The sequence below is a fragment of the Acartia tonsa genome, chromosome 7 (assembly GCF_053477335.1).
Source record: "Acartia tonsa isolate MP-2025a chromosome 7, ASM5347733v1, whole genome shotgun sequence".
Lineage (NCBI taxonomy): Eukaryota > Metazoa > Arthropoda > Copepoda > Calanoida > Acartiidae > Acartia > Acartia tonsa.
In genome coordinates, this window is record NC_137266.1 from 24,518,943 (window position 1) to 24,537,234 (window position 18,292).

The 18,292-nt window shown below is 29.9% G+C and overlaps 2 protein-coding genes across 2 annotated transcripts in view; one reads left to right on the forward strand and one right to left on the reverse strand.

Moving 5' to 3' along the window:
• Nucleotides 1–6,463, forward strand: part of LOC145325123 (tubby-related protein 3-like) — a 50,063-nt gene extending 43,600 nt beyond the window's left edge. Inside the window, exons 9-10 of the mRNA XM_080167975.1 lie at nt 5,045–5,145; nt 5,849–6,463. Coding sequence (XP_080024101.1) covers nt 5,045–5,145; nt 5,849–5,921 — 174 coding nt within the window. The 3' untranslated portion in view covers nt 5,922–6,463. The remainder of the gene's footprint in view (nt 1–5,044; nt 5,146–5,848) is intronic.
• A 2,101-nt stretch (nt 6,464–8,564) lies between these two features.
• On the reverse strand, nt 8,565–14,387 carry LOC145324224 (uncharacterized). The gene is made up of 8 exons (XM_080166847.1): nt 14,272–14,387; nt 13,942–14,004; nt 12,411–12,447; nt 12,058–12,149; nt 11,568–11,620; nt 9,655–9,705; nt 9,314–9,350; nt 8,565–8,779 (listed from the first exon to the last, which is right to left on the reverse strand). Exons 1-8 carry the CDS (start codon nt 14,318–14,320, stop codon nt 8,583–8,585), a joined length of 579 nt encoding a protein of 192 aa, XP_080022973.1. The 5' UTR covers nt 14,321–14,387; the 3' UTR covers nt 8,565–8,582.
• Between the last annotated feature and the right edge of the window lie 3,905 nt (nt 14,388–18,292).

Genomic DNA, 18,292 nt, shown 5'->3' on the forward strand with positions numbered 1-18,292 from the left:
TGAGTCACCAAAAATGCTAAACTAATTTTTGCTCTAGAAGAATCAATTTTTGGAGTTAGAAAGTGCTTAATACCTCGTTTTAATCGTCTGGCATTGCTTTATAATATACAGGTAATGACTTGGTTGTTTATAGAACAGCTGACTAAAAAATTGAGGTTTTGTGATAAACCCACTTTTGTTGTTGCTCCATAAATGATATTTTTTTTCCCAATTTTTTTGGCTGTAAAGAAGCTTTATGTATTCATATAACATCCACCTAAATTTGACTTTTGATATTTTATTTATAACATCACCAGAGGGAATTGAATTTTGGAAAAAAATATCAATTTATATTTTACACTGCTATGCATTGTTCTTGTTCTTGTTTCTAAAAAAAATTTATATTATAAAAAAGAGAATTATTTAACGCTTCTATAGGTATGTTTATTATTTTTCTAGGCTTAATATAACTATAATTACACCATTTTAAAGTTAGACATCTTAACATATTAACACAATTATTGAATCGGTCTGTATTATTAAGCTGGCAACCCTTAAAACAGCTGCATTTCATTATCCTATTATATATAGTAATTATTATATGTATAAACACACTTAATTTTTTAACTTTTTATTGATGGAATACATATGTTTCTCTATAAAAATAGATCATCAGTTCCAATTAAGATGTATAAAATAAGAGTTAAAAAAAATATATATATGTCAATGCATTTTGAATCCTTTTAAAAGACTAAATAAGAAAGAAGTGTTAGAAAATTGTGCCACCTGGGGGGTTTTTACTGCTTATATCCTCTTGGGGTTAGGGGGGAATTAGCATCTTTATATAAAAAGGGGGAGGTGTTTAAAGAGAATTTTTAAAGAGAAAAAAATAGGTCATATTTAATCATTTGCAGTTTTACAAATTAATACATGTTATATAAAGCTTTTTTGTCTGTAGCTTAAGATTTCGGTAAAGTATAAGGCTATTTTACTAATTTCCTTACTCCTTTAATTACAGAGCTCCTAGATGTTTGGAGCGCAGCTGCTAGTAAACAAACAAAGTAAAACGATTCCTGAATAATTGATTTACAATTTTAAAAAGCAAAACATTTTTACAATTAGGATGTGTATATCCACACCATGCACAGTGCCTTCTAAGGTGCTTTGACTTTAGTGTCAGGACCTAAATTGGGACATAGTGCATTTCATTACCCTAGGTTAGGTAACTTTATTTCACTTTTCAATAAAATCTAAAATGCAGCGGTTTTTGAGAAAATTAAATTTGAAAATTTCAAGTTCAATTTTCACCCACTAGGAGTTACCGTATAATCATAACAAGAAAAGCAAAGATTATTTGTTTTTAATTTTGACGAGTTTGCTCTAATAAATTTCTTCATAAAACCACTCCTGAAGTGATGTAATTAATGGCTATTTTTATCAATTGCTTTGCTAAGGTCACAGAAATTCAGCCTTAAATAAATCATACATAGGGAGGTTTTATGACTGACTTTATAAAAGCAAAGTTGTTCAAAATATTAAATAAATAATCTTTGATTTTCTTGTCATGATTATGCGGTAACTCCTAGTGGGTGAAAATTTAACTAGAAATGTTTAAATCTAATTTTCTCAAAAACCGCTGCATTTTAGATTTTTTTGAAAAGTGAAATGAAGTTACCTAACCTAGGGTAATGAAATGCACTATGTCCCAATTTAGGTTCTGACACTTAAGTCAAAGCACCTTCGAAGGCACTGTGCATGGTTAGCTCTTATTGTTAATTCAGGTGTTTTAGAATTAATCTTACATGTTGGAAGATGATTTTTGTAGCAGTAAGGTACTTAGCAACTTTATAATCATTACTTTATGTAAAGGGATGTCCCGGTGGGGGGGGGGGGGAGTTAGGGGGTTAAGGGTTATTAATTAATTTGGGGCAACCCCATAATTTTTAAATTTTTAATTTTTAATCTTCCCCTCTCCCCCCCCCCCAAAAAAAAAATATAAAAAGCTTTGACGTCCTTGCCTTTTTTATATAAAGATTACCCCACAAAATAAACATGGGGATGCCCAAATTTCCCTCCCCCCTTCCCCCCCAAATCAAAAAGCTTGGACGTCCTTGATTATGTAAGCTCATTTAAAACATACTGAAATCAATTTGTGTACAACAATTATCCTATTTAGTTTTTTAGTAGTGAAGCTACTCTATAATTCAAAATATTTGTCCCTCCATTGTCTGTCCATTCATCTGTATGTCTGTCCATTGGTATGTCTGTCTGTCTGAGACAGAAAGGGGAAAACGAGATTTTCTCAGCTTCTATAAAAGATAGAAGGCTTAAATTTTCATGGATTGAATATTCTCTCTCTCTATCAATACTCCATATTTTCATCAAGTTTCATTAGGATTTGCCAAAAAACTGGGGTGGGCTATATCAATTCCTACAATTCAAGTTTTCATGATTTTCTCTACTCCTATTCAAGATAGATGGTTGAAATTCAGGGATTGAATACTTTGATATTTTGCATAATTTTATCAAGTTTTATTGAGATTTACTTATTGGGGTTCTACCTCAAACATAGGAGTCCCAAAAATCGGAGTGGACAAATGCAGGAGTCCCAAACATCGGAGTGGATAAACGTAAGAATGGGACAAACGTCAGAGTGGACAAACATCAAGGTGGACAAACATCGGAGTGGAAAACATTGGAGTGGACATTGCTTAAATAAAACCTAGGAGTGTCTACTATTTTAATAATATTACAATTTTGAAATTTTTTATACCCCTGTCTACAAAATAATGACTATGGCTGCAGCGCTCAGCCCCCTAGCCTATATCCTAACCTAACCTAACTAAGAAAAGTAACGGGACGAAGGTAGGGGGGGCTGTGTTTGTAAACAAAAATTCAAAATTGAAAAAAAAGTTTGGGACTCCTGTGTTTGTCCACTCTGACGTTTGTCCCAAAAATCCTGCGTTTGTCCACTCCAACGTTTGTCCCACTCCTGCGTTTGTTCCACTCTGACGTTTGGGACTCATGCATTTGTCCCTTCAATGTTTTTCCACTCCTACATTTGGCATGGAACCGATTATTGGTTGGGGTGCTAGTTTGATTCCTAGATTTGTAAGTTTTAAGGATTTTCTTTACTCCTATTAAAAAAAATTTAAAAGGCTGGGTTTATACCCCCCATAATATATTAAGGGGGGTGATTACCCCCATCCCTAAAAAAATTACCCTTTTACAAGCACCTCCCCCTGGATACTCCTGCACTCCCCCTTGTAGTTACTAGGCCAACTTTATGGTCTCTGGTTTCAGGAAGCCCATTCAATTATGAGAAGTTCACATTATAAGAGCACTCTTATAGCATCCTCTCTATTAGCATTACATGTGTAATGCATTATAGACAGACAGATAGATATTGTGAGGGATCCTACACTTTATAACACCTTGTTTTGCATGGTAAAAATTGTTCCAATAGTTCTTGATATTGATATTTTATTTAAAAATTACAATAACTTGAATATAATGAAAAATGATTAACATACCTATAGAAGCATTAAATAATTCTCTTTTTAATTATAAAAATATTTTTTAGAAACAAGAACAAGAACAATGCATAGCAGTGTAAAATATAAATTGATATTATTTTCAAAATTCCAAAACTATCCAGGGTCCTATAGGAAGCATCCATAAAAAACAGAACTCAATAGGTACTGTAATTGTCGAAATCTTAAGCTAAAGACAACAAAGATTACTACTTTATATAATAGGATAATGAAATGCAGCTGTTTTAAGAGTTGCCAGCTTAATAATACAGACCGATTCAATAATTGTGTTAATATGTTATGATGTCTAACTTTAAAATGGTGTGATTATAGTTATATTAAGCCTAGAAAAATAATAAACATACCTATAGAAGCGTTAAATAATTCTCTTTTTTATAATATAAATTTTTTTTAGAAACAAGAACAAGAACAATGCATAGCAGTGTAAAATATAAATTGATATTTTTTTCCAAAATTCAATTCCCTCTGGTGATGTTAAAAATAAAATATCAAAAGTCAAATTTAGGTTGATGTTATATGAATATTTAAAGCTTCTTTACAGCTTTACAGCTTTGAGTGAATGTCGAATAAGGTTGATTTCTAGCCTGTTGATATTTTAAATCATTTTAAATTTAGCAAAACATTTGACAAATAAATTATAATAATATTTTAATCACATTCTATTAAACAAAAAAATAACAAAAAGTGTTCCCATGTCAAACTTTTGTGGTGTTGTTATATCAAAATAAGCTGTAGTAAAAATGTCATTTTTAGATCAGCGTTATATTGTGGATATGTGTCAAAAATAACCTATATGGATAGGGTAATATATGTACACCCAAATTATAATAAACAAGATTATTTTTTTGTTTGCAATTTAGACAACAAATCAGAACGATGTCTGTCTGTCTGTCCGTCCGTCCGTCTGTCCCTTAAGATCTCGGTAACCACTGAACCGATCGGATTCTACTCTTCAGGGTATATACCTATTGGTCCTGCGGTGGTTTTAAGCTATTTTCTTGGGGGGTGGGACACCCCAAACCCCCCCAAGAATGAAAATTTCCTCCCCCACCCCAAAAAAATTGTTTTTAGACAGTTACTTCACAATAAAGGGCAGCACCATAAATACTTTTAAAATCACCTCTTAGGGCAAAGCCCTTAGAGGCTAGGGGCGATGCCGCTAGTACTATTTAAAGTAAATGTAATAACATTAAAATCATACTGACGTTAACAAAACATTTGATTTTAAAAACTGACACAAAACAATCAGATAGAAGGTCAAGTAAACTGGGGTAATTAGAAAATTGCGCAACTTTTTAACACAATCATGATATTCTTTTTTATGAGAATTTACAACACATGATAAAGAACTAAATTGCCTCCAACTTATCTGCTGTTTAGAAATGTAGTTACTCTTTCAATATTTTGTTTATTCCAATTACAGCTTGTAATTTAATTGCCGAGATTATGACCATATTTGAATTTCATACAGGTTAAATGCAAAATAGTTGTTCATTTAATTTTATTTACAGGCAAGTGTAAAGAACTTCCAACTGATCCATGAAAGTCAACCCGAGTCCGTGCTCCTCCAGTTTGGAAAGCTCACCGATGATACCTTTATCCTTGATATCAGGTATTATTAATTATCTATATAGGTATCTGTAGCTGCCCATTTATTACTCTTATTTTCTTTGAAAGCGATCTTTATCAATAAGTAAATCCGCCAGCTTTGAAAATTTGATTGGTTAGACAGACGACCATAACTGAAACAGGTTCAAACTTCCAACTACATAAATATATTCTACATACATTATCAATTCATTATTCTATCTTTCAATTTTTCATTCAACAATCCACTCATTTGCCTATCCATTTATCAGCTTATCCATTTATCAGCTTATCCATTTATCAGCTTATCCATTTATCTATCTATCTATTTACAGAACCATAATAAAATATCTGTTTATCTATCCAGTTATCTAATCATCTATACAATTATCTATTCCAATCTATCCATTAATTATACATCCATATAAACATACTCAACAATTTTTGGGAATTTTTGTCTAAAAACAACAGATCTATAGTATAGATGTATATACAGACAACTACCTCCCTTTCTTTTTTAAAGACCTCTTTCGTCTGCTTCTAAATTATTTTCTGCTACTTATCTGTGTTAATATAAGCGACATCATTGGTTGATTTTCAATGACCAAATAGAAGGGTTTCACAATGTGGTTACGATGGGGAGATACAGTTATTTAACCCTTTCTCCCTCTGTGTTTTACTCTAATCTTAAAACAGTACCTTCCTTTTTTACTTTTGTTTAATTTCAGGTATCCACTGAATCCTGTACAAGCATTTGGAATAGCACTGTCCAGTTTCGATTGTAAAATTGCCTGTGAATAAATTATAATAATAAACAAACATAGATTAAAAATCATTATTTATATGCATATACAATCATTATTATTCACTTTGAAGTTTTTAAATTATTTTTTTATATGACAATAATTTCTATAAATGTCGCAGCAATAACAGTTAGCCAACAAAGTTAAAAGAACAAAGAAAGAAATAAAATTTTTCATTATTAAACGATGATTTGACATGCATTGCCAAAAAAACAAGAACAATATAATAATATTACCCAAAATGAGAGTAGCTATGTTGTTAATTATATTTTCTAATACTTCTTTAAGGACACAATTAGATCATATGTGTCTTAAGCCAAAAAAAATTTTTTCATTTTCTTTAAAGACTTTTCTTTCAAATATTTAGAAACTTATTGACTTTTTAAGCAGAATCAATACAAAACGAGCGAATCACTTAAATTTAACAGTTTAAAATTTGTTCTCTTAAAATATGATTGTATATTGATATAAAGTATAAAAAAGCGAATCTGTGAATTATGAATATTATCATTTATATTTAAGAATATAACTATTATTCAACTTGTGTTTTTTTATTGTTTATTAAGTAGCAAGGCTACACTATAATTACTTTTGTCTGTCTGTATGTGTGTCATTCTGTAACGCTATGGGGGTAAAAATTATTCACGCCCATTACCAATGTAATTGATTATTTGTTCAAAAGCTTGGTTATGACTTTTATAAATCAATGTAAAACAAACAAAGATCTTTGATTTTGAGGGGTTTTATAATTTTTTGTCCAAGACTAAATCAGTTTAATTTGTAAGTGAATGGTTCTTAATCTAATACTAATTAATAAGTGTCATAAACAAATATTGAAAGTTTCATAATACACAAGGATGACATTACCCATCAAAGCGAAGCCTAAGAAATCAGACTCTTGGACTAACGAGTATAAAGTGACTATGCTTTTTATATAAAAGTAAAGAAATATTATTTGAAAAGTCTAAACAAAAATCCGATTTAAATCTGAAGTAAAACTGCTTGAATACAGCGTGTTCTAACTTTATGCTTGATAATATAGATGCTTTGTTAACCATTGCATTGTGTCTAATCTCCCTGGAAATCAACATAAAAAAAGTCAATATACCTGCTTGTCCTGTGATGGTTTTAAGCTATATTTTTGAAGGGTTGGCACACCCCCAACCCCCCAAAAAATAAAAAAAATCCCCCACCAAAATATTTTTTTTAAAACTAAAATTTAAAAGGGGGGTCTAACTAACCTTCTCCCCCCCCAAAAAAAAAAATTTCCCCCGCCAAAATAAACAATGTGATAATTGTAACATGATGAAATAACGATCAGAACCAAGCGTTACAGACAGACCTAGAAACCTAGATATAGAAAAGTTTTAATTTATCTTAATGTATCTTATTGACGCAAGAGTTCAAGTATACTGATAAAAGATAGTGCTCAATTACGTGAGGAAGAGGGTCAGTCATATATCTAAAGAAACTCAAAATCATAGTTGCTCTAAATTGAAAACCAGAAAGTTCGATCGAAAACATTTTTGCCACACTGGTAACGTTATTTACCGCTAAAAGTGTCAAAGGTACCATGTGATTTAGTGTTTTTTGGTACCTTTAAAAAGGTACATATATTATGGATGGTTCTTGAGGCCGACAGGATCTAGGGATTCATGCACCAGGGTTAATGATTTATTCCAGTATGGCTTCGTAACCGATTAATATTCGCTGGATTAGAACTATAATACTATGCGATAAATAACTATTATTCACAGAGAATTAAATGAAAACAAAAGAAAAAATACGTCATAAAATTTTCTTTCAATTAAGGATTAATAAAGAAAATATTTTAAAGGAGATGAAAATTAAAATCTAATTTAAATCTAAGGAATAAAAATATTAACCCATCTCTTCTCATTTCCAGAATAATAATTGGATCTAGTATGTAACACAATAATATGTTACTGGAATCATACCTTAGAAAAAAGTAAAACTAGCTTATGTGGCAAGACGGCTAAACGTATGTTATGTATTATAATTTATCATATAGAAAGTCTTACAAATCATTATATAAAGATAACACACGACAGGCTACAATTGAATCAAGACAAAAGTAAGTGCCGAGCTCTGGGACGTATGTATGGTGAAATTAGACATAAAATCATGATGATTCCAGGTAAAACCAAAATATTTCAGCGAGGTCTTTATGAGAAAATTATATTTGAAAATTTTAAGTTCAATTTTCATTCCCTAGGGGTCACCGCATAATCATGACAAGAAAAGCAAAGATTATTTATTTAAAATTTTGAACACGTTTGCTTTTATAAAGTTCTTCATAAAACCACTACTGAAGGGAGTTAATTTATGGCAATTTTTATCAGTTGCTTTGCTAAGGTCACGGAAATTCAGCCTTAAATAAATCATATATAGAGAGAAAGACTTCATCAAAGCAAACTTGTTCAAAATTTTCAAAATATATTTTCCCTTGAGAGCCCTGAAATTTTTTATGATAAAATTTAAAAGTATTGATTTTCCGAATAATCAATGAAAGAATATCTGATTAAAAACTATCTATTAAATTTACAGACATACTTGCTAATAAACCAACGATAGAGACAAGCTGCGATTCTAAAATTATTAAATAGCATAGTAATATTTTATTTTAATACATTTTATTTTAACTTTTATATAATTTTTTATTAGTTTTCCAATCAACAAACTCCTCTTGGAAATCAATCAGTCTTTCATCAAATCTAATCTTTTCAAATCTTTCAATGTTATCATTTGGATTAGCATATTGAGCTAGATCTGTTATCTTTTCCAGGTTGGTTTTGGAGCGAGCAAAGATTTCGTCGTTTTCCACCAGTAAATTACCTAAAAACCTTTTTTGTTATTATGGAGCTCAAGAAAAAAATAACATTTTACTGGTATTATAATGAAGCTTTTTATAGTGCCAACAAAAAAGACGTGATACTGGCCTATCATTGGTCATTTAAAATGTACATTGGCCTGCCGTTGGTAATTTAGTCTGTGTATTGGCCTATTATTGGATTTTTGTATTGCATGATGTCATTTTTTATTGGCACTATAAAGAGCTTCATTAAAATTCAACGTTGTAGACACTGGAAAATGACATGGTACAAGTAGGAAAAATTAATTTACGGACAAAGTAAGCTATAGAGTCGAATTATTACTTTCAACTAGCGACTACGACCATTTATTTTTTTTTTTGCTAGAGGCGATTTCTGTTAGAATCCTTCCCTTTAAAAAAGAAATAAACATTCCGTAGAGAAACTTCACTGTAAAGGAGAATCATGTCGGTCCAGCGGCAATACAAACAAACATACAAATATACATACTGAAAGACATCTTGTCTCTTTTATAAATGGATATAAAAAACAAACATACTCATATTTTTCATCATAGAATCTCTCATCCCATTTATCTAAGAATAATTTTAAATGTATAAATTTCAAATTTATTTTTTTCCACTTTGTTATGTTAGGTTTAATTTAAACCTCAAGCTTAGTTTAAATTTCAAAACAAATATATATCATAGCCAAAAATAGCCTGAACCCTGCCCTTGACCATTACTAGGCTTTACTGTTTATTATGAACTTATTGGAAAAGCCGTTTGATTTTTATATAAATATATTTAGGTCCATACTTTATTACTATACATAGAATATGCATTTAAGCAAAAATATTAATTAAACGTTAATGTTATCTAATAATATGCTAATATTTGCCTCATCCAAAGCTCTCCATTTATCATCCAAATCTTCTGTATTCTTTACAATCTAGTAAAAAAAATATGGGGAATATGAATATTGTAAGCGGGTTTGCTCCCTAGGTCCGGTGGGGAGAAGTCCTAGAAAACTATAGATTTTATGTTTTTAAAAAAGGATGACGTCTTGAAGAGTGTTAGCGTAAAAACAGCAAGTTTTGAATGGACTTACTGACGTTCTGGTAACGAAATCTGTTATAGAAATCATCACTCAAAGTTTGAAATTTATATGACGATTTAAACATGAATTAACGAAAGGAGATAACTTTTAAGAATGGACAGATGGACCGTCCCTGAACATAACCCATGAACCTCCCTTTCAAGAAAACCTAATTGGTCCAGTGGTTTTCGAGATATTTTAATACATTATACATCTCATACATAAGGTTAAAGGGCATATAAAAAAGAGAAAATTATACAGCGCAGCAACAGAATCTATCACTATTAAAATCGAATAAAGAACAGTAAACTGTAAAGCTGCATAAAGCCAGAAACCCTGAATTTACAAAAAGTCAAGTAATGTTTTGGGAGAATTTCATTTTAAAATTAAAGTTTATTTTTATCTTAAGAAATAATAAATAACATTTTTGCAAAAAAAGTTATTTTATCATCCAATTAAAAGTTAATTTTACTTTATCAAAGCAATTATTTTTATTTCTAGAATAAGTTAAATTTACTTTTGATGTGGACAGTTTTAATTTGGTTTAATTTTTTTATAAATATAAAAAGAATTACTATTCACTCTATATTTTTGCATCAAAAGTTACACTTCCCTCTTTTTTTACTTCTTTCTTTTGCTTAAGGGCAGGTTAGGTTAGTTACCTGGTAGCTCCAAATGTTTAGGGACTCCGATGGGGTTAGGCATAGGAAAGACATTATCCCCCCCCTTTCCTTATTTTCAACTTATTCTATTCAATTCAACAACAGACACTTTGATTAAAAGCACCAAAAACATATATGATATAAATTTTCATTTTTGATCTAATGCAGATTTTCCATAATATTTTAAAAGTTTTTTTTATGGACAGTATGATTAAAGAACGGCAATGTATGTAGAATATACGTGGATGATATAACAGGAGAAAAGTTGTCGTCAATTTAGGTTGCAACTTTACCCCCGCTTTTATTGGTCAGGTCATATACCCAGTAAGAGGAAAGAGGATGGAGTACAGGGTAAAGATCGGTATTTTAGCCCGCTACAGAGTAACTTTATTTAAGAACATGAAACTCTTGTGTAAGATCCAAGTAATATTACATCCATTTGAACGTGTAAAAAAAGACCAACAAGAGGGGGGGAAGTTTTGACACATTTGCGTAAACAGTGAGTATAGGCTTTATCTTTGGACTGAGAGGATAGGTTATTAGGGATAAAATCATTCTTATATGATAAATTTTCCCAAGTTTTGCGACTTTTTGTATATGCCTCCAGGTTTAGGAGCTGCAGGCCTTCAGGTTCAGGTGCTGCAGACCTCCAGTTGCTCTGGACAGGTAAAAATCAAAACTAAATTTTTTTAAATTTCTTTGTTTTAAGAGTTAGAAGACATTTTATATAACAAATATGCATATTTTTAATGTTATTTACATATTTGAAGAAAAAAGATGTATATTTTGTTTAATAAGTTGACTTCAAAAATACATTTATTTTTTATTTTACCTGTCCAGAGACCAGCTGGAGGCCTGCAGCTCCTGAACCTGGAGGTCTATCCAAAAAATCTTAAAACTTAGGAAAATTTATAATATAAGAATGATTTTTTCTTTTGTAACTTATCCTCTCAATCCAAAGATAAAGCCTATACTCACTGTTTACGCAAATGTGTCAAAACTTACCCCCCTCATAATTATATTTTAACAGCATTGATAATTTAAAAATGTTACCAAAGTTTCTACAATCGGCACAGCAACTGCATAATATACCAAAGCAAAAGGACCTAAAAATAATTCTTAATAAAGATGCCCAATAAACTGAGAAATTGTAAGGAATTTTAAAAGGTGCAATGGCAAATAACCACTAAAATACTGGTTCTAAACATTGAATTAATAATTGGTTTAAGAATATCTTTCTTTTTTATATTTTAGTGAAAAAAAACTAAGATTTGGTAAATTTGAGGGAAAAAAAACATTTCCATACAAAGTATGTACTGTACAAAATCGGAACCTGGATTAGCCTATTATCGGAAGTACTTTTATTCTAGAGTTATGGGAATACTAGCGGATACGCCCTTTAGAGGCCTATTTAATACTGTAAAGGATAACTATATCTTATTAGCGGTTAGCGAGATTCTTTGGTACACTGAGACAGACAGACAGATAAACATCCTGTTACTTTTATATAAAAAAAGGATAAATAGAATTAAGATACGTTTACCTAAGAGAACGGAAAGTACACCGCCGCCATAAACCCCAGCTCTTAGTTTGTGTTTCCAATTATCATGCGTGTGGTAATCCAAGGTGCGTGCACTTAATCATTGTTTATATAGAAATGAGCATTTAAAACATCATTTTTTCTATCTATTTTATGATGGGCAGGTTTATAACTATTTTTGGGGAGGATACCTCAACCTTCCAAATAGCCCCTAGAAAAAAATCCCTTCCCTTTTTTACGTTTTCATTTCTAAACTAAAATAGAAGGTGGCCGGTATTACTGTAAATTATTTTAATCCGGACGTAAATATAAGACAACTATGATCCTCAAATTAACCCAATTTAAAAATAAATCACCTCCTAACATCCTTCAAACCAGTTCCTGTTATTTCCTCTAATAACAAAAAATTTATTTATTTTTAAATAAATTTCAAAAAGAATGATTATATCAATATTGTTGTTTTCCAGTATTTGATTTACTTGGTCCGTTGATCTGTCCTGCATGCTACACATGACATAAATAAATATATAAAAGTTCAGTGGTTTTCAATTTTTTTCCCTTGTACTATCTCTATTTTTCTCCCTCTCTTTTTTCACAGAACATCTACTGATGAAGGAAGATGCCGATCATAACTATTTTCGGATCTCTTCAAACTAGATTCACCCCCTCTCTTTCTGCATTCCCTTTGAACTGGATAGTTCTGGATTATCTATTCCAAAACTTGTTAGCGATAAGGTGTTTATACAAGTGCGCCAATGTTGTTTTTTTATAAAATTGTTAAAAAATGACATCTGTTTGGTTTTCCTTTGCAATTAAGCTTTTTTTAGGTACAGGGAAGGTTTTTAACTATTTTGGGTGAGCGTATCTCCACCCTCCCAATTTAAAATCCCCCCCAAATTTTTTTTCTGAATATTTCTTATTAAAACTCAAATTAAAAAGTAGAAGGGCGGTTGACTTATCCCCCTCCCACCTTAAGAACACCTAGAGGCTTCTGGGGGCGTCCGTTGCCCCTAGTCTTTCTTAAAATAAAAGCTATGTCTTGCATTTTTTTTCAATTAGGTGTTTGATCACGAATTTCATATGGTAAAAATATTTTTCTTATTTGATTGTTATCCTAATAAGCTAAAAGTTATGCTTGAAAATTGTTTTAATAGCTATTATTATATGTTGCATTTTTAGATAAACGTGAGAATTGTGAACCGAATTGGCGTATCATTTGTACTCTTTTGCGTCATTGCGTATTTTCAGATATGTATTACCCGTCATCACATCTACTCCTTATATAACTACTTAACAAGTTTCTTTTATTTTTTTTTATATTTCAGTTCTTTATTTAAACATTGTACAAAAATATATCTGACATAAATTTTGAGGATGACGGGTAAATAAAATCTGAAATATAAATGACGCAAGTGAGTACAAAATATATACGCATATTTTGGTCAATTTTGGTGTTTTTTTTAAAAATGCTAAATATAATGATAACTATTAAAACAATTTTTAATTATAACTTTTATCTTATTAGGATAACATTTAAAAAAGAAAAATATTTTTACTATATGCAATTCGTGTTCAAACACCTAATTGAAAAAAATAATGCAAGATATAGCTTTTATTTTAAGATAGACGAGGGGCAACGCCCCCTAGAAGCCTTTAGGTATTATTAAAGTGGGAGGGGGATAAGTCAACCGCCTTTCTACATTTTAATTTGAGTTTTAATAAAAAATATTATAAAAAAATTTTAGGTAGGGGATTTGAAATTGGCGAATTTGTATAAACACCAGTTAATGCACAAAAATAAGGGGGGGGGGAACAAAACAAGTTTTAAAAAATCCGAGATTTCGAACTACTGTCATCATTTTGAGAACCTACACAAAGATGATTTACCTATTGTTTGTTTTCCTGCTTGGATCAAATCTGTTAATTTCTCCTTTCTTTCTTCCATTAATCCTAGATTCATTTATTTTATGATCAAAACAAACAAGTTTTTTTTGATGATATAAGAAGTATGTTTTATTAAGCATTTATTCATTGGTCTGAAAAATCTTTACAGAAAAAAAGCCATTTATTTATCATACCAGTCAAGATAATACATATCTATACAGAAATGAGATGTTTTCCGAAAAAACCTACAGATCAAATTAATTTAGGAGTACCCTGCGCTGAAAACAGATTAACAGAAATCCTGTTAGTTTCATTTAAGAATAACTTGAGCACCTTTTAAATTAGTGACTGTTTCCAAGAGTCCCATCCAGGTTGTAGTCATTAATCTCAGAAAGCTCTTAATTTCTAATCAATTATTGATTTTGAATTCTTGGCCAATTTAGATTAGTAAAATCTTAAAGAAGGCGTCTTAACTTTTTTTATAGCTAGCCAGTTCTTTAAGTAAGTAGTAGATGTAAATTTTTCCATAGAATTCAGATATGCAATCGGTTTTTTTGTTGACCTCTTATTTTTTAAGTATTTTAAGTTTTTAAAAAAAATTAAGTCGATTTTAAGGTACTAAAATGCAACAAAAAAAAGAAAGAAAATGGCCATTGTGGACAAAAATAGTAAGATCTTTAATTTGACACCTTACTTTTTCAATTCTGTCAGGTAATTATTGAAAAAAATCGATTTTTTAAAACCCACGAGAATAAAAACTTAGAACTTGATTTTATCATTACCCAGGCATAAGAAATAGGCGTTATATATACTGTTAGAATGAGAAAAATATTACAAATCCATTCTAAGCAAAATTGAAATAAAAAGTTTACAATATAGTATATTTATTACAATAAAAGGAATTATATGAAAATATCATATTATATTATACAGGCAACCATCTTATTTCTTGAATTGAGAATAAAAATGGGAAGGGGGTAAAGATAAAATTAAATTCAAAGTTTTTATTTTCGTGGGTTTAAAAAAATCAATTTTTTCAATAATTACCTGACAAAATTCAAAAAGTAAGGTGTCAAATTAAAGATCTTACTATTTTTGTTCATAATGGCCATTTTTTTCCTTTTTTTTTGTTGCGTTTTAGTATCTTAAAATCGACTAAATTTTTTTTTTAAAACTTAAATTACTTTAAAAATAAGAGGTCTACAAAAAAACCGATTGCATATCTGAATTCTATGAAAAATTTTACATCTACTACTTACTAAAAGAACCGGCTAGCTATAAAAAAAAAGTTAAGACGCCTTCTTTACAATCCTATATTTTATTTAACAAGGACGATAATCTACAAAAAATCAGAGATCTAAAGGGATAAGACAATAAACAATTCATTGTTGTACATTCCAAATCCTGATACACAAAATTACCCCTTCTGTAGATTACAATAAGTGGTTGAAATGCTTGTACACTTAACTAAATGCACCAACCATTCAGAATTCAATAAAATTCTCCAAAGTTGTAAAGCCAAAAAATAAATCAATATACAACTTTGGGGACTGGTGTAATAAACAACCCATTTTCTCGTTGTAGCTACGCTATTAAAAAGCCTACATAGAAAAACGTACCCAAGGTTTAGACTATAAACTTTAAACAATAAAATCAATAAATCAATTCCTGATTTAATTTTAACAGTAAGTTGTTTAAAATCATTTTTAGCAGATTTAATTTTGTTGACTAAAATCTCAATTTCAGGTATAGTAAGAGTATAATCTTCACCAGTGGTATCAATACTTATTGGATTTCCACAAATAAAAACAACCTTAAACAAAATATTTATAGGAATTTAGAAAAGAACATGTCCCAACTTTTGTGATTTTAAAAACCCATTAGTGACGAGCTCCCAAAGTTCAAAGTTTTGATTCGCCGGGCTTCAAAAAAATAGTTTTTTTTTAATAATTACTCAACAGAATTCAAAAAGTTAGGTGTCAAATTAGATATCTTACTATTTTTGTTTATAATGGTAATTTTCTTCTTTTTTTGTTGTGTTTTAGTTAATTTAAAAATAACTTAATTAAAAAAACTTAAATTACTTCAAAAATAAGAGGTCTACAAAAAAAACCGATTGCATATCTAAATTTTATGGATCATTTTACATCTACTAATCATTAAAAGCACCGACTAGCTATTTTTAAAAAAAAATATCAAAAAGTTAGGACACCTTTTTTGTCAAAAACTAAAACTAATCGTCCATATGTAAAATATTAACATTTTTTCAGGATTTTTACAAACTATTTTAGGTTAGGGTAAGTAAAGGTTATCAGAGCCCCGCAGGATTAGAAACAAAGCAGAGGCTAGAAATATTATTTTCATCATTTACTAAGTATATTTGCGATAACTTTTATTTAATGAAATCTTCCAATTTTTAACATGTACAAAACGGCCTGCTTAATTGCTTCAAGATCCATGTCAGATCTATATAGGAAATAAATGTCTATAAACGAGCACAAGTTTTCCAAGGAATATTTGTTAAAAACTCATAGTGCTCCAATAATCCATAATAAACTCTCATTGCCCAGAACGATAAGACCCATTATTTTACTTTATTAAAAATAAATTCCTTTTTTTAATTTCATGTTGCTATTTACCTTATATTGATGTATTTAATTTCTAATAATAAAAAAGAAAATTTAAATTTATAATATAATAAATTTAAGAAAACTCTGTTTTAAAAGAATTCGATTGTGGCGACACTTTGTGTGTTCAAATATTAAACTAAAATTGTAATCATCATCATTAACCCTTTGGTGATGGTAATGTAAAGAAAAAATATAATTTAAAAAATCTTTTTAAAATCACTTAAATTATTAAATATTCACTTTCTTTTAGATAGTAATGCCGGGTGAGGAAAATAGATTTATTGAGAAATAGATATGCATACAGAAAACTAGCCAATAGGGAGATAATTATATCGAGCCAACTCTAGTAATTATAAATAAGAGGAGCGGGTTTCATGGAACAATATACTTTAATCAAAGAGAAGTATTTTTTATTAACTAAATGCTACTCTTTATATTTTTTCTGATAATCACTTTGATAAAAAAATATAAATAACAAAACCTGGAACCAAATTAGTAATTCTAAAAACATAAAAACACTAAATCTCATTTTCTATGAATATCTGATTGAAAAATAAATTGCCAGAAAAAATCCGGTAACTATTTTAAATGCATTAAAGGACAATTTAATAATAATTAATTAGTTAAAATAAATTAACAGGTGTCTAATTATTTTAGAATTAAACTAGCGGCTACGCCCCCTAGAGGCCTCTAGTTAAATTCGTTAACCCATTTTTTTTTTTTGGGGGGGGGGGAGGGGGGTATTTTTTTCTACTGGCGATTTTCTTAGTGTGAGAGGGTGCCCTCCCCAAAAATAGTAATAAACCTTCCCGGGACCTATGAAAAGCTAATATGTAAAGGAAAACCATATCGGTTACGCGGTTAGCGAGATCCTTATGTACAGACAGACAAACATACAAACATCCTGTTATAGTTAAAAATTTTCGCTGAACCTACAGGAAGATTCAAGTACATATACATTTATTTAGGAAGTTTCACTGTAAATGAAAAGTATATTGATTGCGCGGTTAACGAGATCCTACACACAGACAGATAGAATTCCTGTTACTTTAATCTTCAAGTAACAATAAAAAGCACACAATGAGAAAAAAACAATAAACTTTAAAAAGCAACTAAAAAAATTTATTTTAATTTTTTTTTTGATTTGTATGTTTACAAAATGAAAATTAGTTGAAGTAAAAATTCTTGATTCAATACAAAATTTGTAGACAAAAGAGATCTTATTTCAAAATACTGAAAATTTGATGTTTCAAAATTTTATAATTTTGATTAAAATTTATTCTTATTTATTTTTGTGACTGAAATTTAAATATAGTAAATATAACAAGAATGATTACGTCCAACGCTTTTCATCTTTTGTTATATATAAGAAGTATATGAACGGCCATTTTTAGAGTAGCTTTACTACTAAATAGGGTTGGGCCGGATTCCGGATATCAGGCCGTTTTCTAATACCGGATAACCGGATATTGAAGAAGCAAAAATTATTCTTCATAAACTGCCGGCTGTGGCCACTGGCAGCTGCCAAGTACAGCTGCCGCCACCAAAAATAATGTTTTGTGATTTCTAATATATAATTTTCGAAAAAATTTACATTTCCTGACATAAACAATTGTCTTCCACCTTCAAAAATAAGAAAATTACAGACATTTAAAATTAAAAAGTAGGGATTTTGTGTAGTGTGATATAAAAGATTACATTGCCGGATATCCGGCCCAACCCTA